This window comes from Lampetra fluviatilis, chromosome 13, assembly GCF_964198595.1.
Source record: "Lampetra fluviatilis chromosome 13, kcLamFluv1.1, whole genome shotgun sequence".
Lineage (NCBI taxonomy): Eukaryota > Metazoa > Chordata > Hyperoartia > Petromyzontiformes > Petromyzontidae > Lampetra > Lampetra fluviatilis.
This window is the reverse complement of record NC_136287.1, coordinates 6,250,374-6,275,149: the sequence shown is the minus strand read 5'-3', so window position 1 is coordinate 6,275,149 and position 24,776 is coordinate 6,250,374. Positions and strand designations below refer to the sequence as shown.

Sequence of the window (24,776 nt, the reverse complement as noted above, 5' to 3'; positions counted from 1 at the left end):
GTATGTTGAACCTCTTTCACACCATACGTAGACAACCGTGCTAATCGTAGGTGCGGGGGAAGGACAACAAACTAACCACAAAAAGCAATTCTACAACACATTCTTGCGGAGGGAGCTGGTAGGAACGTTGGGTTGCTCGGTCAGTGGCCAGGGTCATCGGCGGCGTGGTGTATTCCGCAAATATGCCCGACTGTGAGGGCGGGCACAAGCCGGCGTGAGTAGGTTAAACGTTGAGTTTTATAAGGGTACCACGGGGTGACCAGCCCCTCCCCACCCAGCCCCACCCCACCCAGCCCCACCCCTCCCACCCCCCACCCAGCCCTACCCTCCCCACCCAGCCCCTCCCCACCCTCCCCACCCAGCCCCTCCCCACCCTCCCCACCCAGCCCCTCCCCACCCTCCCCACCCAGCCCCTCCCCACCCTCCCCTCCCCACCCAGCCCCTCCCTCCCCACTCAGCTCCTCCCTGCACGACGGACACAATAATCCGCTGTGGGCTGGTGTAACCAGGAGATTCCTACCAGTATAAATGAGTTTTCAATCTAGATTTTAAAGTGCAGCACTCCAGTGGCTTCCTAATATCAGAAGGAGTAACATTCCAGACGGCCGCAGAAGCACATTTAACAAACATGTCGAGTGTAAATGCTGTAGATCCTTCCAATCAGGCACGACAGTTGTGTTTATTATGCGATGTTAACATTGATGAATAAGAATGGTGGGTATGAATGGTAGATAGAAACTGTGGGTAGGAATAACTATTTTCTGCTCAAATACCGTTGACCAAATGACTGTAAAAACAGACATTGTTGCCTTTAATATAGTAATGAGTGTCCGTTGGCAACACAGAAACTACTTTGCCATATTAGCTTGTGTTAATTGACCGTGGCAAGGAGACACATAGTAGCTCAATCAAGAAGAATGAGTTTGTCATCCTCTGAGCATGCCTATATACTGTAGTATAATGCTGCATCTGTTTTTAGGAAATAACATTTCCAACTGACCAAGTGAAACTGTTTACTTAAATTAACAATTAGATTAATACAATTGTGCATGTGTAGTATTGTAAATTACGGCGGGAGACCACTTGACGGGTAGCACACTTTATTAACACTTGTCTTGCCACAATAACACGTGTGGTCACTACAGCTCACGCTACACGTTCCACCCGACACGTGTGGTTACTACAGCTCACGCTACATGTTCCACCCGGCTACACACACACAGGCATTCCAGCCCCGTAGCATCCGGGGGAACCTACAGACCCACTCCAGCTTGGGTATGGGTCACGACCACTGGGTCCCGCGGCCCGGCCCTCACACGGACGTCCGGCCCCGGGTCCCAAGGTCCCGCCTCTGAGCCACACAGGGTCCCGGTCCTTACAAGGACAGCGGGACTAGGTGTCTCAGGGCCCTATCTCTTCCTCCTCCGTCTTCCGTCTTCACTGGTCACCAACTCCTCGAGCGCCCGCGCGCATCGCCTTATATAGCCCTCCGCTCCCGAGGAGACGGAGCCTATGCGGACCGCGATGTGAGCACCCACCCTAGTCGACCAATCACCACGCGCTGCCACACGATCCCTTTTTCCAGCTTGTGTCAGCGCACACAACCAATCACCACGCGCTGCCACACGATCCATCACTGTCAGCGCGCGTCACCACTACACAGCCAATCACCACGCGCTGCCCCACGATCCCTACTGCCAGCGCGTATCACCCCTACACATGTATAGATTTCTAACATCTTCATTAGTGTTCTTTACTTTTTCATTTTCATGGACAATTTGTGTTCTTTTGAATCCAACGCGTCACGATAAGACCGACACAGCAAGTTGGCACAATATGGGGCACAGGTGGTGCATCAGCCACTCATCTCAGTCAGTCGACCCGTGGCACCTGGTTCTGCCCCGTGACCGCCTGCCAGCAGGCGTTCGACGCTTCACGTGGCTTCAACGTGCACCTAGCCTGGCACAAGCGTCGTGGCTAATAATCTGCTTTTCATGTCACCAGGCTGCATCTGGCTGTCACAAGAGGCAGCTCTGATTGCTTAGACGTCATGCTGTCCCATGGAGCTGATGTTGGCTTACTCGATCCATCTGGTAAGAACATTTTCAGTTGCCACAGTGATTGTAATTTTTATTTATGATTGCTTCGATCAGGAATATGGAGTTATGCCAGTGTTTTCAAACGTTTTTTTTCTCATTACATGATGCTGATGAAAATTGAAAAAACATTTTAAAAATATAAGCCATGACAAAAAAAACATTGTGCTTAATGAGTAGTGTTGCAACCCAGTTTAACACGTAAGCTTTCGCGACCAATATTATTCATAATAAAGGTTTTTGGGTTAGATCGCGTGGTATAAATATGTCGTAACCCTCCACCACCCGACACAGCCAATTAGTACTACTACTTCAGCCCACCGGTGTGTTGGAGAATAAATCCACAACATTTACTCTCCAACACACCGGTGGACTGATGTAACTATTGGCGTTTTGTTTGGGTGACAAATCCCTTACTAATTGGCTGTGTCGGGTGGTGGAGGGTACGACATTTATACTTACGCGATCTAACCCAAAAACCGTTATTATGAAGTGTTGGAACTGCGTGCAAGTTCTGTGCCCTTTTTTATTCAACATTTAGGATTAAGCGTCCTTCACCTGGCTGCCAAGTACGGTCATACACAGTGTGTCCGCAAGCTTATACAGGTAATAACCGCTGCTTGGGATACACTTTTAGAATGGAAATGGTGAAGCAAATAATGCTTGTAAAACATGTTTTTAAATTGTGTATTTTGTGTAAATTGTGTATTTTACACATATCTTCACAAGGTATTGCGAAACGGTTGAAAGTGCTTATTAAGACAAAGCGTAATGATATGAATGCCCACGTTGTTTGTGAATGGTGCGTTTCCATTGTAAATATCAATCAGGGCCTCCAACTCCATCTCCCTTCACCCTCCCCCTCCCCTCCATGGCCACAGGGAATCAGTTGTATTTTTTGTAAAATAATTGTTACAACATTAAAGTATACCTCAGTTTACTTATACAACATCATCAACTTAGAATATTTAAACGTGTTCTCAGTTTTTTTTGTAAGCAAAAACATGGCATTCATGTGGACCTAATGGTAGGATGCCCCAGAGAATAATAAAACAAATTAAGGCGCATTTCATTAGTAGTTCCCAACGTGCCATGTATGGAAAGCAGGTAATAAAAACAGAACCAGGGGAAACAATCAGATCTACAGGGTAAAGGCCAATTTGAAGAGATGGGCTTACAATACATATTTAAATACATATAATGACTATCTAATTACTAAAGGCAAAGCATTTTATGTTCTGGGAGCCGTGCTGGCAAAATCCCAACCACTCCAGGTCTTGACCTCAAAGTAATTAGAAGAAGGTTGTCTGAACATCTCAGGGACCTCCTAAGAGATTATAAATGGATCAGTTCCTGCAAATATTGTGGGGCTAACCCATTCAAAAGTGTATCTTGATTCTTTGTGTTCCCCGTTTATGGTACTAATTGGTTCAGAAGATGGCCCAGCTAAGGTGGTTAGCTCCCTTAGAAAAGTGAGCTGATGCTGCCCAGAAAATAAAACTAAGGAGAGTACACATGGAACTCGACTCAGCGTTCTGAACCCACTTAATTATTTTTTTACGGTCACTCGATGTTTCTGATTTGTTTGCTCACTGATGATTGTGTTTTTACACGCTTTTGTATTAACTCACTCTGTCTGTTGTTGTTGTTGTCGTTGTTGTGAGTGGGAATCGAACTCGGGTCGCCGGGTTCGTAGCGCGGCGCGCTAACCACTACACTACAATGCGTTATGCTGCCACATGCGCGGGTCACGTGACATATTTGACGTCACAAGTCACTTGCCGTGCAAAAAATATATGCATTATTGAGCCCCCCCCCCCCCCCCCCAATTTTTTTATATTTTTATAATTTTTGCATGATGTACAGTCTGGAAAGTACCCACATGGCAAATTTCCAGTTTGTTGCATGTCGGGAAGTACGCTAAACATTTTGAACAGACACATACTCACAACTTTGGCTTTTATATATATGGAGATTACTCCAACCTGCTTTCACTTGCCTTCTTATTTCAGAATGTTGATCCCAGTCCGTCTTCAGTTATCACCCGAGGTGTACACATTCTCTTGTGTTTTCCAGTTGTGTTCCTCCAACAGTGATTCTCTTTTTGTGCAGAAAATGTGTTGTGCGTGACTTTGTTTGGCTTGCATGACTGCATATTTATATTTAACTTTGCATCCTGATTTAAGCTGTCTAATTATTTCCTGTAGTTAATTTAATTGGGCTGTTATAATGACTGTTATCAGCAAATCTGACTTGGTTAATGTTTTCTCCATTTTTGTTTACACCTTTATTTCACCAGTGTTATTTTTTTATGTTTTATGTTAATGTAATTAGCCTTGGTGAGAGCATATCTCCTCATCTGACTCCCTTTTTAAGCATGGTATTACTTTATTCATGCAATTCCAGTAAAGCTGTACCATCTTAAATTCTTGATTTGTGAGAGCATGAATGACTGCATTAGCATTGTAATGTTTTTGTTGAGAGATCATTCTGATTAATTAAGCACATTTTCAAACTACTTTTTCTTATCAAACCCTGCATCTATCATTTTACAATATCATGCTGAGAGGGCATGTATTTTTAATTTGTTTTGACATTTTATTTTAATTAGCACAAGTATCCCGTGGAGGCCGTGGATCCGAGTGGTTTGACAGCTCTGCACCATGCAGGTGAGAGTGATTTCTCTATTTTACACCTCCATGGTGCATATTTTGAGCTGTGCTTTATCAGGCAGCTTTGTGCTTGCTATGTCGTCTTCGTTTTTTCTTTATATATTTCAACCCAAAAAAATACTGCACGGCATTTACATTCGCGAGCAGTAGATCAATTATAAACCAGATTTACAAAAGCAGTCTTAAGCACAGGTGTTCAGCTTTAGACAGAAGGCACAATTCCCAACTAATCGCAGCTCAGGACTGGTGTGGTTTGGGATCTTCTGATTTCTGCCCATTCAGCCTCATCTGGGCTTTGTCAACATTACTTTGTCTCAGTTTAAAAAATTCATAACCTTTATTTTTTTGTTAAGTATCCCCCTGCCATTTTACATACACCAAATTGGGTGTCACCGTGGCGAGATGCTATCTCCCTCGCCTGGTATACATATTTTCCCGGTGGTTGCTTAGATTTTTCACTGGGTCCTCCGGTTTTTTCCCTCCACATTTAGAATCCAACATTCGTTGAGCTATTATTTGCAGCCAGATCACTTCTGAAAAGAGCTATATAGCTCAATGGGCCTTACCTGATAAAAATGAAACAAAAATAGATATTAAAGTAATGTGTTTGATGTATTTCGATTTAAAGCTTTCGTGACTGCAGGGATTCATCTTCTTGGTTCTTTCGGTAAAGTCATGTAGAATGGAAATAATAAAATAATAAAAGCTTTCGTGACTGCAGGTCTATCAGATCTGCTCTCCATCTGAGGACGGCTGCTTGCATTGTGGCCGAAACGTCGTGAGAATTATTTTATTGTTTTATTTTTATTATTTTATTATTTCCATTCTACGTGACTTTACCGAAAGAACCAAGAAGGTGTTTGATGTACATTGTATGACGCTTTTAAGAGCTTTATTTCATTCTGAAACACATTTGGGAATCGCTTGTGTCATTTTTGTTTTGTCTCCGTAGCGATTTCTGGCATTATACCATGTGTCCAGTTTCTCTGTGATCAAAAGGCCTTTGTGGATGCCAGAGACTTGGTCAGTGACTTGAAAGACCACATATACCCTCATTGTATTTTTCTTTTCATTTAATATTTATTTAAAATGTATTGTTGTGAACAAATATTACCTACATGTTACTCAATTATAAAAAAAAAACATTGCTGCAATTTGTATTTTTTATATTATGTATACCATGTTTGTTATCGTAATAAATTGATAAATAACCAACATATCTCGTATTCCTCAATAAGTGGACAGAAAATGTTCTGGACTGAAAACAAAGTGTGAACATTGGTACCTGTGTCTGTGGGATTGTATTCATAACCTTTATCTCAAATATGCGTTTGACCACCTGGCATGCTTTCAGGAAGGTCACACTGCGTTAGCATTGGCCGGTAGATTGGGACGAATTGAAGTTTGCAAGCATCTACTGGATCGAGGAGCAGATGTAAATGCATTCAATAAGGAACTCAAGTAAGCTTTCTCGCCCAGACCACGGCCACACTGTGGTACTTGTGGCATCCAGCCCAATGTTGTCTGCTCTTGACCTTCAACGCACACTTACCGTTCAATATAGAACTGCACACACTAAATAGTCAAGCATTGACTTTACTGACATGAATGTTAATGTGGCATCCAAACATTCAATGGTGACCCATTTAACTTCAGTGCTAATTTATTTATTGACAGGTTCGTAAATAATTGAGTTTATGGTGCAAGGGACTTTATTTTGGGGCATAATGTCATAAACTATAGTTATATTTTTGTGAATGCATAATGTAAATGTATGTGTTCGTGATGTGCTCCCAATTTTTGGGTCAATCTTACAAATTCAACAATCATGCGTCGATATGAAATTTCGGATAATCTGAAGGTTTTATTTGTTAAAAAAACCTGAAGAAACAACACAAATATGACATAGCTTCTAAGCTTTTCCCGCCACAAAGTGGTGTCACATGGCATCAGGTGACATCAGTATTGTTAGTGCAATAGTACACAATCAAAATGACCCAAGTCTGAAAATCTAAAAAAACATTCTACATACAGGCCATACAGTATTTTTTGTATGGACTTACAATCTTTTGGCCTTGGTTGCTATAGATTAACCATGGTGTCAAGATTGTCTCTAACTAATCTGTATTTTAAAAGGCTTGCTTTAGTCTGAATCTATTTGTCCAAATGCATGAGTTATTTTTTATAATATAAGTTTTAGAAAATGAGTTTATATAACACGTTTGAATAAAAAAATGGGACATTTTTACATTATCAGAGCAACTTTGGTACAACCATTGATCTAAACGTTTTATTTTGTTTATGATGGCGCTTAGTACAATGATAATTTGGCTACATATATTAGGCCCAGACATGGTACAATGCATTCAAGTACATTATCAACACATTAACATGTTTTAGATTGTAAAACACTTTCACAAATCCCATGTAGCTAATTTAATTTAACAATGTATGAGGGTGTTTAAAACGTTTCACCTAAGTTAAGTCTTGCATACACCTTGCCAAATTAACAAAATATAAAATGTACTCATCATTACTTCAGATATTATATTCGCATGGGATGAATGTCAAACCTGTCCCGTGATCCTGTGCATGTCATTGTAATGCATTGTTAGTTGCTATTATCATTTTGCATTCAGAAAAAGTTATAGTGTGTGTTTCTGTCACAATATAATGAGTTCCAATTACCATTGGCAATTTTCAATCAGCTACAAAGTTTATCGTATGCTTTGCCGAAGCATTGTGCATATATGCCAAAACACTATCGAAGTCAAATGTCATCATCATCTGCACGGGAGAAAATTGTAATACGTGAGTAATTGTGTGCAATAAAGAATTTTTTGACAGGACCTTTTGGCACACTTTCACGTAAGCAAACGCATGCCAGTTTTTAATATCCGCACACGTGAAATGAAACACGATCGTTATGTTACATTGTGTGCAGCAGATGTGATTCTATCTATCGCGGAGAATTCGGCCAATTGTTTTGTCGTCCTGACCTTGCGGCTCGTAGAACGGTGCTCATGCTGGCCTGTGAGGGAGGCCACCTGGCCACAGTAGAGTTGCTGCTGAAACATGGAGCCGAGCCAATGGCATTGGACTCGGTAGGGCACAGCGCCCTGCACTACGCCTGTCGCTCTGGGAACCCCACGATGCTCACGCTTGTGCAGTCCGCCACGCGGATGAGCTCGCATGGTGCGTAGAATGTTGCACTCACGTATGCAATTCAATTTGCACTTTCTAGAATCGTTAGTTTAAAATGTAACAGTCATCGAAATTATAGTTTCTACAATGCAAGTGTTGCTTACATTGAAACGTGTTCAAAATATAATTTACACGATAATCACTTATTGATTAAAGTCACCTTGACCGGAATCTTACATTTTAAATACATTTGTTTAAATAATATGTTATCATATTCTTGGTATGTATCGGTGCTGTTTGTAAATTTCAAATGAAATTGTCTACCGTGAAAACCATTTGAAGCATTAAATTGGTTGATTGATAGTTGTTTTCCTACATTCCATCTGGAACTATCACTTTTATAAAATAGTAAATGAAAAATGAAATTGAGTTTACAAAGCGACTGTATTCGAATCTTCATAATGTTTTCATACAAAAATGTATAATACATTGCCAAAATTATAATTTGATCCAGTGTATTCATTTTTTTTTCACTTGCAGCTGCGGAAATAGAGGAGGTAATTGAAAGGAACAAGGTAAGGCTATTGTGTAAAAGTATTGTAATGTTTAAAAACTAGGACATATATTTGGAATTTTACAGGAAATATATCTTACAAATTTAACGATGGTTCAAAGCAGAGCTTAACCAAAAGCAAAGCTAATGGGCGTTCACCACATTGTGAAATAATTTGAAGCACTGTCAATCCACTGCTGGATGAAGGCCACCTCAATCTGTGTCATGAGGATTGTTTTCAGCATACTTGCCATGCTGGTCAATGCAGGTTGATAATAAGGGTGTGACCCAGGACTGGTTCACGTATAACATGCCACTTATGTTAGCCATGGTCAGGAATTGAACTCAGGTTGTGAAGTTCACAGTGTAGCAAACGAACCACTGCATCACCCCCCCCATACCCACATTGTATTGACGAAATATTGAAAAAACATCATTGCATTAAAAACTAGTGTGTTACTCTGTTCAAATATGATATACCAGTTAATGTAGTATCCTAAATCGCACGCTGCACAATAGCCATGGAGGACAACATTAATTATGCAAGGGGACATTACACACATTAACAATGTCTGATGACCTCTTCTTAATGCTTTTGTAGGCTTACAGCACTTTTGGGAAAATGTCAGCATAATGAGCTTGTTGAGTGCCTGATGCAAGCTGGGTCTTTGTTTGAATAATGCAGTTAAGCAAAAACAGATTGAAAAATTTACCTTTTATTTCAGTCACTGGTATCTCAACAAAATATTAATTGAATGTTTTCTTTATTTATATATATTGTATTGATTTGCTTCAGTATGCAAATGAAACGTGGAAAGCAGGTGATGGAGTGCACAATTTAACGTGGTTTCTCGTCTCAGGAAACACCATGACCTCTTAGTGCTTTCCCTCGGTGCAGAAATTATGCTCCTGTAGCATGCCAGGAGGACAGTTAGCATCCAATTGTCTGCAATAATGCCATAAATTGAATTTTGGCTTTGTTAGCACTGCTTAGTTATTGGCATTGTTATGGCAACAAGAACAACTTTACCATCACAAAACATTTTGGGCTCTGGTGAGCAGTGGCATATACTGGTACAATGATGCATGTCGTAACACTTTTCTTTTTAAACATACTCTTTGGGTCTTTCGGTAAAGTCACGTAGATAGGAAAATATAGATCACGACGTTTCAATCGCAACACAGGCAATCGTCTTCAGGTGAGAGAGAGAAAGCTACTGAAACAAGGTCTTATGTAGGCCTGAGATGGGAGTCCCCTCAGGGTAATAGGGCAGGGCTAGAGATGGTTTCCCTGATGCTGTGGAAGTGGCCATTGTATTGTATTGCCTGTGTGGCGTTCGAAACGTCGTGATCTATTATTTTTCTGTCTACATGACTTTACCGAAAGACCCAAAGAGTATTAATTACTGCAGTCACAAAAGCTTGAAATCACAGTTTTTAGTTATAGACTACGTGGCAATTGTAGCTACACAAGTGCATGTCGTGTCTACATTTTACGTGGATTTTTATCTATTTTATGTTAATTTTAACCGACTTGATGTTTATTGTCATTTGTTTTGGTAAGGTTGGAATGCACTGGAAAGCTATTCCTATATAGACAGTAGGGGTTTTTTCTACACACTTTAAATGCCGTTATATGAATGCTATGGATAGATTTTTGCATTTCATTTTTGCACATTGTGAAAATGTTGCATCTGATAAGGATAATGTGTATCCTTTGCCAAAGGCTTGGTCACATCGTTCAGATAGCTTAGAATTGGTTATCTTCAATCCTGGCTTAGCTGTGCACACACACACCATAATGCTACTGAGGATAATGGGGATCGGATCATTAGTATACGTGTCCCCTTCTCAATTACTGCTCTATGATGTGGCCTTGCGTTTCCTCCACTCACTACTTCTCTTGTACTTTTGAGCAGGAGCTCACGGCTATGTGTCCATGTCTTGGAAATGAGAAAATATATCAGCTGTGTTGATAATAAGGCATTTAGGGATGAGAATAATCATGTACAAATACATTCCGTATAAATGTATTACAATAAATGGCATTATGACGTCCTTCTAGTCATGTGACTAATTGTAGCCATTGTCCAAAACCGCCGTTGAAGAAGGGCTTTTGTTGTACAAAGTCACCTATTTCCGTATTTTTCTTTGACAGCAATGTTATGGACGAATGTGTTGAGTTTTTTTTGTCAATTGTAGTCAGTGTTTCTAATTACATGTGTAAAATGTGTATCTTCTAAAGCAACGCAATCACACTTAACTAATCTTTTTCGTTATAAATTGCAGAAAATTATTTAATTCAAAGAACCGAGACAATCCACAATCTATGAAATGTACTTTTTTTTATGAAATCAAATTAAAACGTGCTTATTAACGGTAACATATTCACTTTGGTGGTAATATGTATGTAGATTATAATCATGGTGACTCATGCATTCATGTTTTATGTAGATTGGTGTACTTATTTAAACATATTGTCTATACATTTTAAAAAGTACAAGAAACATCACCTTTTTCATATTCCATTCGAATAAAGGCTGTCAAGAAATCTATTCTTGCAAAATAATAGTGTTAGAGTATATGTTCAGTTCATATAGAATCTACTTTATATGCATGGGCATTTCAGATACAAAATGTAATGTATAGGTATGTATATATTTATGGTCACATTATTTTGTTATCAATGTGTGCTACTAAAATTGGCCAGACATTGCATACAAAATATATACAATTGTATACATATAGGAATTTAGATTTGCTTTATTTCATTGTCATGGGAGTCATATCCGTGTTTGGGTTCACATTTTGTTTGTAAATTCACCGGGACCATATGTTAGAAGCATGTGGGGAGAAAATAAAATAATTTTTTGGTTTCCAAATCCACCTTTTGAAAATGTACCTCTCATCGTGGATGGCAACTCTGTTATGTTTTTGGGAATATTAACATTTATTGGTTATAAGGTCAAAAGCCTCTGCCAACTCTCATAAAATATTATTGCATGGGTTTTAACAAAAAAATTGAATATTTCATTTAGGTGTCTTTTCTTTTAAAGACATCATCAACTGGTAATATAGAGAAACCTTCTAAATATTATATGCAATACCTTTTATTTCAAAGTAATTTTCATCAACTATACGAAAACAATGCTTCTTATAATCGAGTGCAATAACATTTGTATTACAGGTACTTGAAAAGACAAATGAGGCATTAACAGAATCGTTGGACAAAATGCAGACGAAACAGCTCACGATGACACGGAGAATTCAAGAACTGGAATGCTTGCTTGAAGAAAGCAGGCATGAAGCGGTGCGTGCAGTTTACTTATCTTTTTTGTGTCGGTGGGTGAGCGCAACATGTTTTACCATGTGCCAGTCAACTGCCTCTATCCCAGCATCCCTCCCTAGGTGGGAGTAAAAGAGTGGCCCAGTTTGGGTTGCTGTTGATGGCTCTGGTCTATGTAAATACGTTAAGATTACTCCTTTGCTGTTTGTACTTTTATATATGTTGAGGATCTTGACTTAAAGCTTTCGTGACTGCAGGAATTAATATTCTTTGCGTGTTTCGGTAAAGCCACGTAGATAGAAAAAATAATAAAAGTATCACGACTCTTCGATCGCAACGCAAGCAATCATCATCAGGTGGCTTTACGTGGCTTTACCGAAAGACCCAAAGAATACGTTGAGGATAATTTTCAAATATATGTTCTCTGAACCTTCATATTTGTGTTTCCTTGAATTACACAAAATATGTACATTGCACTATGAGTCAAAAACACCAACCTGTCAATAAAGTGGCATCGCCTTGCCTAGTAGCACGAATTTTCCCCATTCCTTTATAACTTGCTTTGTAAGTATGTTATAAATATTTCCATTTGACAGTTTTCCTAATTTTATGTCACTATACCCTGTGTCTGCTGTTATTTAGACCTGAAACTAAATGATCAGGATGTTTTACGAAGTAGAACAATTCTATTCTCTTCTTGTTCATGGCAATATGTTCAGAAACTGCTAGCCACGATAATTCTTCAGGAGAGACTCTGTGTAGTTTTGCTATTCCTTCATTGAAGGAGCGCAGACTACGGTGGTTTACTGTATGGTCCATAGTTTTGGTTGCACGGCCATAGTCACATTGTGACTTCTATTTCAATTTCCATTATGAAGGATATGTGTTCATTGGCCGGTTGATTTTCTGATGCAGTTGATGGTTTCACCAGTGTCTTTGAAGAATGTCAAAGCCAGGAGGTGTGTTCTTTGTGTTTCGACCGAGGTGGTTTTTCTGGATGTCCTTGTAGCTTCACTCTGTTCCTCGGCATTCTTCCGGATCTGGGTAAGATTGTAGGATGGTAACAGCATGAAACCTGAAGGGGGATGGGGACTTGAGTTGGCAGTGAGGTACCTTTTTGAGGTCTTGGGTGATGGAGCAGTTGTGTTCTTTGTGTTTCGACCGACGTGGTTTTTCTGGATGTCCTTGTAGCTTCACTCTGTTCCTCGGCATTCTTCCGGATCTGGGTAAGATTGTAGGATGGTAACAGCATGAAACCTGAAGGGGGATGGGGACTTGAGTTGGCAGTGAGGTACCTTTTTGAGGTCTTGGGTGATGGAGCAGTTGTCGTTGGCAAGAAAGCATGTACACTTCTTTGCAGTTTGCATGTCTCTGTGGATATTGGGTGATGGAATTTCGATTTAAAGCTTTCGTGACTGCAGGGATTCATCTTCTTGGTTCTTTCGGTAAAGTCACGTAGAAGGGAAGTAATAAAATAATAAAAATAAAACATAAAACAATTCTCATGACGTTTCGGCCACAACGCAAGCAGCCGTCCTCAGGTTCATGAGGCGATCCACATATACAAACACAGAGACAATTTCAACCGAGAATATGGATTCTGGCTTAGCAATCATTGGAAGGACGTAATAAACCATTTCGGATCTTAACTGATTGTGTTCACGTTTACGGTGACTTTCAGACCGCGTTCCACTCACTGGCATTGTATTCTCTGCAGGGAATGGATTCTTTGCTCCGCTGCAAGTTTCCCCACGCTACTCACCCATTGACATATTTCGTTGCTTCCTCTTAGTATCTTTCACACGACGGTCAATGGTACAGTGTATAATAACAAATAGTATAACATTTATATGCTTAATACAATGTACAAAGTTATATATAGTATCGTAATTGTATAGTCAATATACAGCAGTGTGATATACATTAGGGTGGGTAGAATAATACATAGTGCAATATTACAATGTATTAGGTATAGGGTGGTTTATGGCAATACAGTATATAATTTAATGTTGGGTTTGTCTATGGCAGTATATAGTACGGTGTAGACTCGTGTGATGTAAGAGAATAAAGTTTAGATGGAAGCATATTATATATTTTTTACGACGTAGAATTGTAATGTATTACTTACTGTTAGTAACTCAGCTGGTTTTCACCTGAGGACGGATACTTGCGTTGTGGCCGAAACGTCGTGAGAATAATTTTATTATGTTTTATTTTTATTATTTTATTACTTCCCTTCTACGTGACTTTACCGAAAGAACCAAGAAGATACTATGTAGTTTATACTTTAGTTGTTTACGTGGTGGTTTTAGTTACTGCAGCTACATACTATTAACACTTTTTCCCTTCATTAATGCTACCCCTATCCCCTCCCTTTGATGCTGCTAATCCTGCATAATGCACGGGCATAAGTAGTACTATTCACATACCTGCATTTCCCATATCCCTTCCCTTTGATGCTGCTAACCCTGCATAATGCACGGGCATGAGTAGTACTAATCACATACCTGCATTTCCCATGAATATGCTAAATGCCTCTTGATATGCATATTCTTTTGTCAAGGCGCTCTTTTCCCCCCTTCCAACCCAGCTTATATATATGCTCCAAGCACGTGTGCTGTTTCATTCAGACGCTGTCGCCTCGACAGACCTGGTTTTCACCTGAGGACGGCTGCTTGCGTTGTGGCCGAAACGTCGTGAGAATTGTTTTATTATGTTTTATTTTTATTATTTTATTACTTCCCTTCTACGTGACTTTACCGAAAGAACCAAGAAGAGGGGTGATGGAATGTTCGCAAGAACAGGGAGCCAGGAGAGTAACATACACCTGGCTGTTTATGGTCATATAAGGAATTTGTCTCATGCCGACGACCCTTCCTCAAGTTTCTCTCCGGCTTCATAATATCCTGAGTAGCCCCATTGTGTGTGGTGGCTATTGAAGTCACCCACGTCTATAGCTGCGGTGGCGATGGAAATTCTTTGTTTGGGGGCTTATATACATTGATGACAATCACGTGACCAACTGCGATGGTTATTGTTGATGTGTTGTCACTTGTGATCATAGACTTGAGAACATAGTTATTTAGGCCTTGCCTCATGAAGGTATTGAGGCGACGTGGTAGGTTGCAGCAATAAGGATGTACCCATTTATTTTTTATCACTCACCATCCACGTGCTGTCGTCAACATGCGTCCCCTGTAAGGCGACAACGTCATTGTTGTTCTCCATTAGGTTTATTGCTAGCAGGTCACATTTAGGTGTTGAGAGTCATTGATTATAGCTGGGTAAGTTGGGACACTCACAGACCTCGTCCGATTAGTCTCTGGCCTTTAGAGCGGCCTTTTTGGCATTGATCTCTACTGATCCTATTTGTGTTTGAATGAATTAAGTTCATTCGGCCAAGATGGCGGCATTAGTTGTGTTTAAGGTCACGTGAAAACACGTAACAGGTGGGCCATGAGAAGGCTACCATCTCCCACCTAGTAAAGTCATTAAAGGGTAAGACACAAAGTATAAAATAATTCCAATTAGTCGTGGTGTGGCAACTTATTGAGGTCTCTTCACTGATAGTGCAGTGATTGGTATTGTATTTATTTCAATAAATGTGTGCAGTGTGCCATTAATTGGACATATGAATGTTTTTATCTTCACTTTCCTATTAAGTTAATTATGCATGCATTTTCCTTGCTTCTGAGATATTCTCGATATATTTTTTTAATAAATGCAATTACCTAGCATGATATAAATTGCACACCCGCATACATTGTTTGTGGTAATATCCTTCTAGTTTATACACAATGAATCACGTAAGCTTTGCTGACGATTCATGCAATTTAGGTGAACGTAATTGATGATTTTTTTTTACAGCTGAATTAATTTTCTTTTATTTTTTAAAATGCATGTTTGTTCATTAAATAGACTGTCCTTCTATCCGTAGTACTTGAATATACTTTGACTGAGATTTAATGATTGTGTAATAAAAGACTCGGACGCTTCTCTCTGTCCTGTGTCCTTTATTTGGGTTCGATCTCTTTTCCCTCACGGTACTCCCCTATATACTCTCCACTCTGCAGCCCCAGGCTGCTGTCGCTCACGTAGCCCAACTCACTCTGCAGCCCCAGGCTGCTGTCGCTCACGTAGCCCAAACTCCCTCCTAGCAGCCCCGCCGCTGTCACGTCGTGCAGACCCCTGCCGCCGACTCCTCCCTTGCAGACCCGCTGCTCTCTGCAGCCTCCTCGCTGCTCCTCCTGCCCCGGGGTCGGTCACCGTTGGCCGACGGTGCCGATCCTCGTGGCTCGGGTGTGTGGCGACCTCGCCACTCTCTCTCACCCTTCGCCCTGCGTGGCCTCTCACTTTTCCCAGTCCCCGATCACTCCCGACTGCTTCCGGTTACCCCCCTTATATAGACCCTTACCCTCTCCCCCACGTGACGTAACTCCTCCCCCCATGACGTCACTTCCGGGAGGTCGTTTACGCCCGCATTACAATTGTATTGGAGTAAGACGAACTCATTAAGTGGCACATTTCCCTTCGTAATGCGGTGACCCGAGATTCTTTCAGGAGCATATTAAAGACACTATATCTGTGTTAATACTCGACGTTAATTTGATTCATGGTGCAGCATGCACATTGATGGGTCTCTGTTTCAGGCTAAACGGACTCCACATGGGTCACCTGTTGAGTCAACTGAGTGGGGAGAACACGGCTTGACAGGTGATTTGTCTCTTTTCTTTCGTTCAACCCTGTGAGTCATGCTGTATCATTGCATGTCCAGCTGTATTTTTTCAACCGCACCTTGTGTGAGACAATCATTCAACTCAGCCCAATGGGGTGTGATCAAGTGAAAGCTAACTTTTTTTCTGGAAGATTTACCGTTGGTGTTTTTTTATTTGAAAAAAAGGATGTACAACAACTCTCCCTGTGCTTGGCAAAATTGTACATTTTGTAACAAAATTTACATTTTGTGATCTCCTCAGGGCACGAAATGGAACAAGAAACTATGACTTGTGATTCCAACTACAAAGTAGTTCAGGAAAGTGATTTAAAAACTCAGCACAATATCGAAACAGAAGAAGGCAAGGTAAAAAAAATCAGTGTTCGCTACTGAAAACAGTGGTCTTGATAATTGTTTTTTTCGCTTTTATCTGGCAACAAAACTGACACCTTTTTTAACAAGGAGTCATGTTTGCATTGACCACAATACCTGCAGTCGGAATGCAAACAAAAAACATAATTCTGATAATGTATGCACTGTCCTTGAAATTGATTGGTCCACACCCGAGACAGCTTTCCCTGAGGACAGTGCATACATTATCAGAGTTATGTTTTTTGTTTGCATTCCGACTGCAGGTATTGTGGTCAATGCAAACATGACTCCTTTTTAAAAAAGGTGTCTGTTTTTTGCCAGATAAAAGGGTAAAAAAACAATTATCATATTTTGCTACTGGCAAAGGAGGTTCCAATGGTGTAAACAGTGGTCTTGTTTATTGTGTAAATGAAAGAGACTTTAGTATTTTATCTGAGTGCTGCTACCAATATATGTATATATCTACATGTACCCTAATGCATATTTTCCCTTTTCTCCGTCATAGATTATGACTGTTGGAGTTCAAAAAAACAGATCTGATATGGATCAAGAGTCCCCTGACACATTTGACATTTCAGAGGCCAATATTCAGAGTTCTTTTTCTACTTGCCAATTGCCTTACCCATGTAATGTGCATGGAATTGCCTGCCAATCTGTCGATGAAACTTCAGAAAACATTACATTTGGAAACAGCATCAAAGGACAAACAACAAATGGGTCGGGCTTGAGTAACCCTGGCCATGTGGCCGATAGTACAAATCAAGAATGTCTCTTTGAAACTGGAGAGCAAAACAAAGAAGATAACTCATTAACAAACTTTCCAGGAATTCTAAATCGTGCAGAAAGTTTGGTTCCGAAAGAGGATGCACCAGTTGATAAAAACATAAACTTGTTGTCACATGAAACAAAATTTGCAGAGGCAGTAGCTAAAGTAAACACAGAACACATCTCTGACATTCATACTGTGAAAAGACAAGATTCAAGGGCATCACAGCTTCAATTATGTCCAGAAGAAAAATCACCTAACAGGAAGTTTAATGGAGGAACAAAAGGGCACAAAGGTGGTGATTTGCAAAGTGAGGACATAGCCAAGGGAGTTGATTGCCACAGCACGGATGTAGCAATTGAAACAAATGAAATGTGTGTTCCAGGCACAAAGACAGATAAACTATCGTCCTATTCCTCTGAGGTTGGAGATGTTCATTGCATGACCAAGGGTAGGAATGAAATTGAAATGGTCTCTTCCGTGGAATATTGTAATATGAAGGCTTCTTTTGATGTGGAGTTGAAGACCCTGACTAAGAAACTGACAATTCTTGCTGATGAACACAGCAAAGTGAATATTGAGCTGAGCCAGATAAAGTTATCCCATCTAAAGGCACAGCAGGAAAAGAAAGGCCTGCAGGCACAAGTCCTTTCCCTTGAGAAGGAAAAAACAAGGCTTCTGCAGCACCACAGCGAGGCGCAGAAGACTACTCAGGAGCTCAATAAAACCAAACATGAACATCAGCGCGTGTTGCAAAGTAAAGAGACAATGGTTAGTTTAAATCACATGTTTGCACTTCAGCTAATTCTTTACTTGTCACACAATTGATTGGTTTTAATCTGTGTTGCGTCAAATGCTTGAATGGTCTGTGCAAATGTTATATTATTCGATATGCATGTATTTTTAAAGGTTATTTCTAGTGTAAGTTTTATTCTGAAATTGGCACACTACAAAGTGCAGTGTAAGGTGGCAGTGTGTGTATATGTTGGTCATCATCCACTCTTATCGTTGAAGCCCATTCAAAGAGCTGAACCTGGGTTGCATTCTAATGAGGTCATTGTTATCCCTATTATTAATATTTACTGATGAAGCAGTGACATGTGAACAAGTATTTTTCTGATATTGCACGTACTACATGTGTAGCTTTTTCATCTGCCATTTTATCTCCTACAACATTAGCATTTTTAAATAAATACTGCCATCTACTGAACCAAGACATCACCATCATCAGCCATGGTCAGTCCACTGCTGAATAAAGGACTTCCCAAACTACCGCCACCACTCTCATGGTCCTGTGACATAATCCAATTAGCACCCACACACAAACTGTGATTCCACCATTCCATCTTCCCTCTGGCCCTATTCTTTGATATGCCCCTTACCTTGCCTGCCTCTCTGTCATTATTCTTCACCACCAGCCCATATCGTGAGGTGCGTCTTGCCCAAGGTCATTTACTTAACTGTGTGGATGATGTAACTTCATGCATTTTCTTGGTTCTTTCGGTAAAGTCACGTAAAAGGGAAATAATAAAATAATAAAAATAACATTATAAAATACAATTCTCACGACGTTTCGGCCACAACGCAAGCAGCCGTCCTCAGGTGAAGAACAGGTCTATCGGAAAGACAGCCTGTTCTTCACCTGTTCTTCACCTAAGGACGGCTGCTTGCGTTGTGGCCGAAACGTGAGAATTGTATTTTATTATGTTTTATTATTTTATTTTTTCCCTTCTACGTGACTTTACCGAAAGAACCAAGAAGATGAATCCCTGCAGTCACGAAAGCTTTAAATCGAAATTTTCTTCATGCGTTATTACATGTGCAACTCTTTTTCATCATACACTGCAACGTTAACATTTTGAGATGAAATGCTGCCATCTACTGAACCAAGCCAGAACTATAATATCTTTGCAGCATGGTCAACACAAATTGGGATCACAGAGGATTGATCGTCCATAAAAAGTCAATAATAATGATGAGCATGCATTTTATTTAACCAAGATAGCCTTGCTGAGTCTCAAGGCTCTTCTTATTTAGGGTGCTGCGTTGGGATGCTTGGCCAATTCTATCAATGGGTGAAACCTGAGTAGCCAAAGAAAACCCACCATACATATGAGGTGGTATGATGTAACTTTGCACAGATTGATTCAGGAATTCACTTGCTCCTGGCCGCATCCTATCCCAGAAGGTTTCAGATTCTCACAAATGTACATTATCCACCAACCCATGTCTCGAAAGTGGTGTTGGATTTTAAATCTGTGCAATTACTACAACTGCTCCAAAGTTATTGCGTGCTTCGAAAATGCACTGATGAGATTGGCTGTGGTGCAGGTGCTGGGTGTACTTTTACATCATGGAACTGTGAGGGAGGGCATGGAACTTGGGGATGCCTTCATATAGCTTTGGATTTATCATGGCTTGTCATGATGAAGAGATGTTTTTTTTTCAAAATCACATTGTGCTACTTAAACAAAAATGTATATATATATAAATTACCTTGAGCTGTAGATTATTTATCAGGGTACATGTCGAGCATGTTTGTTCTTTATATATCCGGTAGACCTGCGATTTACATTTCACGCATAATTCTATGACCTTGCAGATTGAAGACCTTCAGAAAGAGGTTGGTAAACTGAGGCTGGCTCTCAACAGTCTCTCCAAGCTGGCATACACATCAAGTGGGAGCAAGCGAGCAAGCCAGCAGGCAGAGAGCCTACAACAGCAGCTCAAGCTGACCCAACAGCAGCTGGCGGTGAGAGCTTTTGGCATAATAGCTTAATCAAATAAATACTAGAGGTGGCCTGGGTGATTTAGGGGTGAGTTTACTGTGCCAACACCGTTGAGATCTCAGGTTCCTGGGTGCACATCCGGGATCCAGCCAGCGATGATTAAAGCCAGTTCTCAAGTGTAATGATGAGAATATATATTTATATTGGAGTAATCCGATGAGCTACGAAGCTATTTTAACATGTGCAGTAGGGGCGGGTAAGAACGTTACAACAGCAAACAATAAAAAAAACACGAGAGTGGGAAAAAGTACAAGAAAGGTAAATAAATTGTGGCCCTAATATCTGGATAAACATTTCACTTGGAGAGATTCAGAAGAAGTGCTATATCTCTCATGACATGATGCCAATATCACTGTTGAAATAAATCTGGGCAAAATGTAAAATATACTTTATTTAAAGGATAAAACAAGGACTATAATTTACAGCAACGTAAGAATACATGTTTTTGGAAAAAATGCGTAATTTTTACCATTTGTGTGTGCCTTTGTGGTTACAGTACATTGGTGTTATGCTTGCATTGATCTCAAGGGCTTTAAGAGTAATTTATGCCCAGCCATTAGTCACTTTGTACTCATATTCTTAGGTTTTTTCCGGTAAAGTCACGTAGGTAAAACATCAAAATTAATGAAAATAAAATAAAAACAAAAATTACGACGTTTCGGAGGCAACACAAGTCTCCGTCATCAGGTGGGACCGTCACAGCCAGATTAGCTGCATCAAGTGAGGCAATGATTCAAGATGTAATCCCTTAAAAACGAGTTGAGGGGGGAGGAGAGGGAGGGGGGAGCTCATCAGAATATGGTAGCCAATGAATGGAACGTATCGGGAGGGGGGGCGGGGCCAAAAGGGTGGGCGACGGCGTGGAAGCGATTGTGCGCAAGCGACAAACTACTGCACACGCCAACACAATGGACAGAGAGGGGGAGGGGAGGTCTGATACACATGATAGACAAAAGAACGAAAATGCCCATGTTTATACCAATGCTGGCTGAACAATGAAGAGAGTACTGTTAAAAATAACTGGGGATGTTAACACTCGGTAAAGTAAAGTAAAATAGTGCCTTTACTTTACCGAGTGTTAACATCCCCAGTTATCTTCTTGGTTCTTTCGGTAAAGTCACGTAGAAGGGAAGTAATAAAATAATAAAAATAAAACATAATAAAACAATTCTCACGACGTTTCGACCACAACGCAAGCAGCCATCCTCAGGCGAAGAATGAAACACCCCAAGCTTCATTCTTCGCCTGAGGATGGCTGCTTGCGTTGTGGTCGAAACGTCGTGAGAATTGTTTTATTATGTTTTATTTTTATTATTTTATTACTTCCCTTCTACGTGACTTTACCGAAAGAACCAAGAAGATGAATCCCTGCAGTCACGAAAGCTTTAAATCGAAAATCCCCAGTTATTTTTAACAGTACTCTCTTCATTGTTCAGCCAGCATTGGTATAAACATGGGCATTTTCGTTCTTTTGTCTATCATGTGTATCAGACCTCCCCTCCCCCTCTCTGTCCATTGTGTTGGCGTGTGCAGTAGTTTGTCGCTTGCGCACAATCGCTTCCACGCCGTCGCCCACCCTTTTGGCCCCGCCCCCCCTCCCTCCCGATACGTTCCATTCATTGGCTACCATATTCTGATGAGCTCCCCCCTCCCTCTCCTCCCCCCTCAACTCGCTTTTAAGGGATTACATCTTGAATCATTGCCTCACTTGATGCAGCTAATCTGGCTGTGACGGTCCCACCTGATGACGGAGACTTGTGTTGCCTCCGAAACGTCGTGATTTTTGTTTTTATTTTATTTTATCTTCATTAATTTTGATGTTTTACCTACGTGACTTTACCGAAAAAACCTAAGAATATGATTCCTTGCAGTCACGAAAGCTTCAAATCTAGAATTAATCCACTTTGTACTCATTACTATTAGCTGGCCACCTACAGTGCTAATATAATTTGTCATGAAATTGGTAAAGTCTTTGCTCTTTGTTGCTTTGGAGCTCGGCCAAATTATGTCTGGCACAAGTGATGAAGTAAAAGGTCAATCAATTTGACTATACCAAACGGCTATTGTTGCATCCTCTGACTTTATTCTTCAATCACCCAGCTCCCTCTGCTCCGAGGTTCTGTATGACACAATAGACGCTAAGGTTGGCCACCTCAATTACCTTGACACCTGTAAGCAAGGCCAATGTGATCATTTGTAATTTTTGTTCAGCAATGTTGGGTACTTAGCAGAAAACCCACGTTAAATTGGCACGTTATTCGAATGCATTGGTGGGGTTTTTTTGTTGACGAAACTTAAATGAGTAACGTGTATATTTGTGCATTTTTAGAGTGTACCTTTTCTGTAGATGATGATACGAAATAATTTGCTGGTATTTTTATCATTCAAGTTTTGCATGAATGTATTTTTGTTGTCAGACGGTAGAGAGGCACCACAAGGATGTCGTGTCTGTCTACCGGATGCACTTACTCAGCGCTGTGCAGGTGAGCATTTTAATGTACAAGAAATACAGACATGCAGTAAAATTATATCATATTAAAATATATATATATACCAGTGAAATTATTTTGGTGGCAGGGCGGTGCATTGGTTACACTCAGACATCACAGCAAGAAGGGCCTGGTTTTGATTCCCAATTCGGTCATCATTCTGTATTGAGTTTGTATGTTCTACCATTCTGCATGGGCTTCCTCCAGGTTCTCCTGGTTACTCTCGTTGCTAAAATAACAAAATATTACTAGTATTGGCCAAATAACCCAATGCTGTAAATTTAACAGCAAATTAATCAATTGGCATTAGCAAGACTTGGCAGGACCCTCCTGAAAAAGAGTTGAGATTCGGTGAGGTTTTCTTGGGTAAATACAGTAATCCCACATTTAAAGTGGTAGATGCATTCCTGAAAAGTGAAAACCGCATCAAGTGAGGTATCACTGTTACTGAATCACATTTGCACTATAAAATCACCCTGAAGTCATCCCATGGCGTACCGTATTATACCGGTGCGCTGTGCAGCTCAAGAAAGTCATTCATCGCCAAGCACTATAAAGCCATATCATAACGGTGTGTATTCCACGTGTTCTCTGTTAGAAGAAACACGTTATAGTGAAAACGTGTTGCGTTAATACGTGTTAAGCGAGGACTTGCCGTAAGCGTAATAATAATGACTATACAGTGGACAATGTCTGTATGTTGAACTTCTTTTGCACCGTATGTAGCCAACTGTACTAATCGCACAACAAACTAAACACAAAAAGCAGTTCTAAAGAAATTAGTTTTCAATCTAAATTTTTACATCTTGTGTTTCACATACTGTATCCCTAACGCGCATTAAATTACTCTTCCCATCTGTCAGGGACAGATGGATGTGGAGGTACAAGAGGCACTACGGCAGATTCTCAAGATGCACCGAATCCACAAGTCTGACTCCTCGTGATTAGCAACCATTGCATAGCAACGCAGTACAAGTGTCGGCTTACAGCAGATATTGAAGTCGTCTACTAAATACATTTCTACCAAATATTTTGTATAAAAAAAACAACAGTTGTGGCTTATTTTAGATATTGAATTGCTTGAATTTATTTTATATAAAGGTTTTTTTATATATATGAAATGCTTGGCCTTTAAAATACAAATGTCATCTGCTGTTAGAAGCCATACTAAAATTATTACGTTCAGCTTGTAATGTTATTGTGATGTGTTGACCATTATAAAATGCACATTCATATAGCTACATGCAATATGATTATACCATAATTCATTTACACTACTAGCAGCATTTTTCAATACAAATTATCACCTGTTATTGCCTGTTATTCTTGCATTTTTATTGTCTCGAGTATCAACAATAGCATGGCAACAAAGACTCACAGCGCTGTATTAAATAACGCAGTGCATCCAATTACGTATTTTGTAACAATCAGAATACATTTCTATTTGCTTTGTCTTTTAAGGGATTACATGCCATCTCCCAGCATATGGCAAGTCGGTTCAAATTACACATTTCCATATTTAAGTTTGTGAGCCATGTGATAGCTTCGGGAGTAGACTGATACTTTCCAGATTTGAAGCTTTCGTGACTGCAAGGATTCATATTCTTAGGTTTTTTCGGTAAAGTCACGTAGGTAAACAAATTCAATTAATAAAAGTAAAATATTAATTTTAATTTTTTACCTACGTGACTTTACCGAAAAAACCTAAGAATATGATACTTTCCAGTCCACCAGAGAGCAGACTTAGAACGAAGTTGTTCACGATGCCGATCAGTTCATTGTTTGCTTCGGCTGGCTGTGGTCACTGAATTGTGGGTCATCATCTCTTAATGTCCCACTTGAGGAAGAGGCGTGCACAACGACCGGTTGCTGTTTTTAAGCGGTTGATAGAACCA

General features: G+C 40.2%; 1 protein-coding gene across 4 annotated transcripts in view; it reads left to right on the top strand.

The window, feature by feature from the left end:
- Positions 1 to 24,038, top strand: part of RAI14 (retinoic acid induced 14) — a 56,685-nt gene extending 32,647 nt beyond the window's left edge. For all 4 annotated transcript variants that reach the window (XM_078862165.1, XM_078862163.1, XM_078862166.1 and 1 more), the window contains exons 4-17: positions 2,005 to 2,093; positions 2,638 to 2,702; positions 4,708 to 4,765; positions 5,721 to 5,791; positions 6,123 to 6,229; positions 7,782 to 7,963; positions 8,453 to 8,487; positions 11,653 to 11,775; positions 16,401 to 16,464; positions 16,728 to 16,831; positions 17,343 to 18,374; positions 20,206 to 20,355; positions 22,810 to 22,875; positions 23,745 to 24,038. In XM_078862165.1, coding sequence (XP_078718291.1) covers positions 2,005 to 2,093; positions 2,638 to 2,702; positions 4,708 to 4,765; positions 5,721 to 5,791; positions 6,123 to 6,229; positions 7,782 to 7,963; positions 8,453 to 8,487; positions 11,653 to 11,775; positions 16,401 to 16,464; positions 16,728 to 16,831; positions 17,343 to 18,374; positions 20,206 to 20,355; positions 22,810 to 22,875; positions 23,745 to 23,825 — 2,227 coding nt within the window. In that variant the 3' untranslated portion in view covers positions 23,826 to 24,038. The remainder of the gene's footprint in view (positions 1 to 2,004; positions 2,094 to 2,637; positions 2,703 to 4,707; positions 4,766 to 5,720; positions 5,792 to 6,122; positions 6,230 to 7,781; positions 7,964 to 8,452; positions 8,488 to 11,652; positions 11,776 to 16,400; positions 16,465 to 16,727; positions 16,832 to 17,342; positions 18,375 to 20,205; positions 20,356 to 22,809; positions 22,876 to 23,744) is intronic.
- The last annotated feature ends 738 nt before the right edge of the window (positions 24,039 to 24,776 follow it).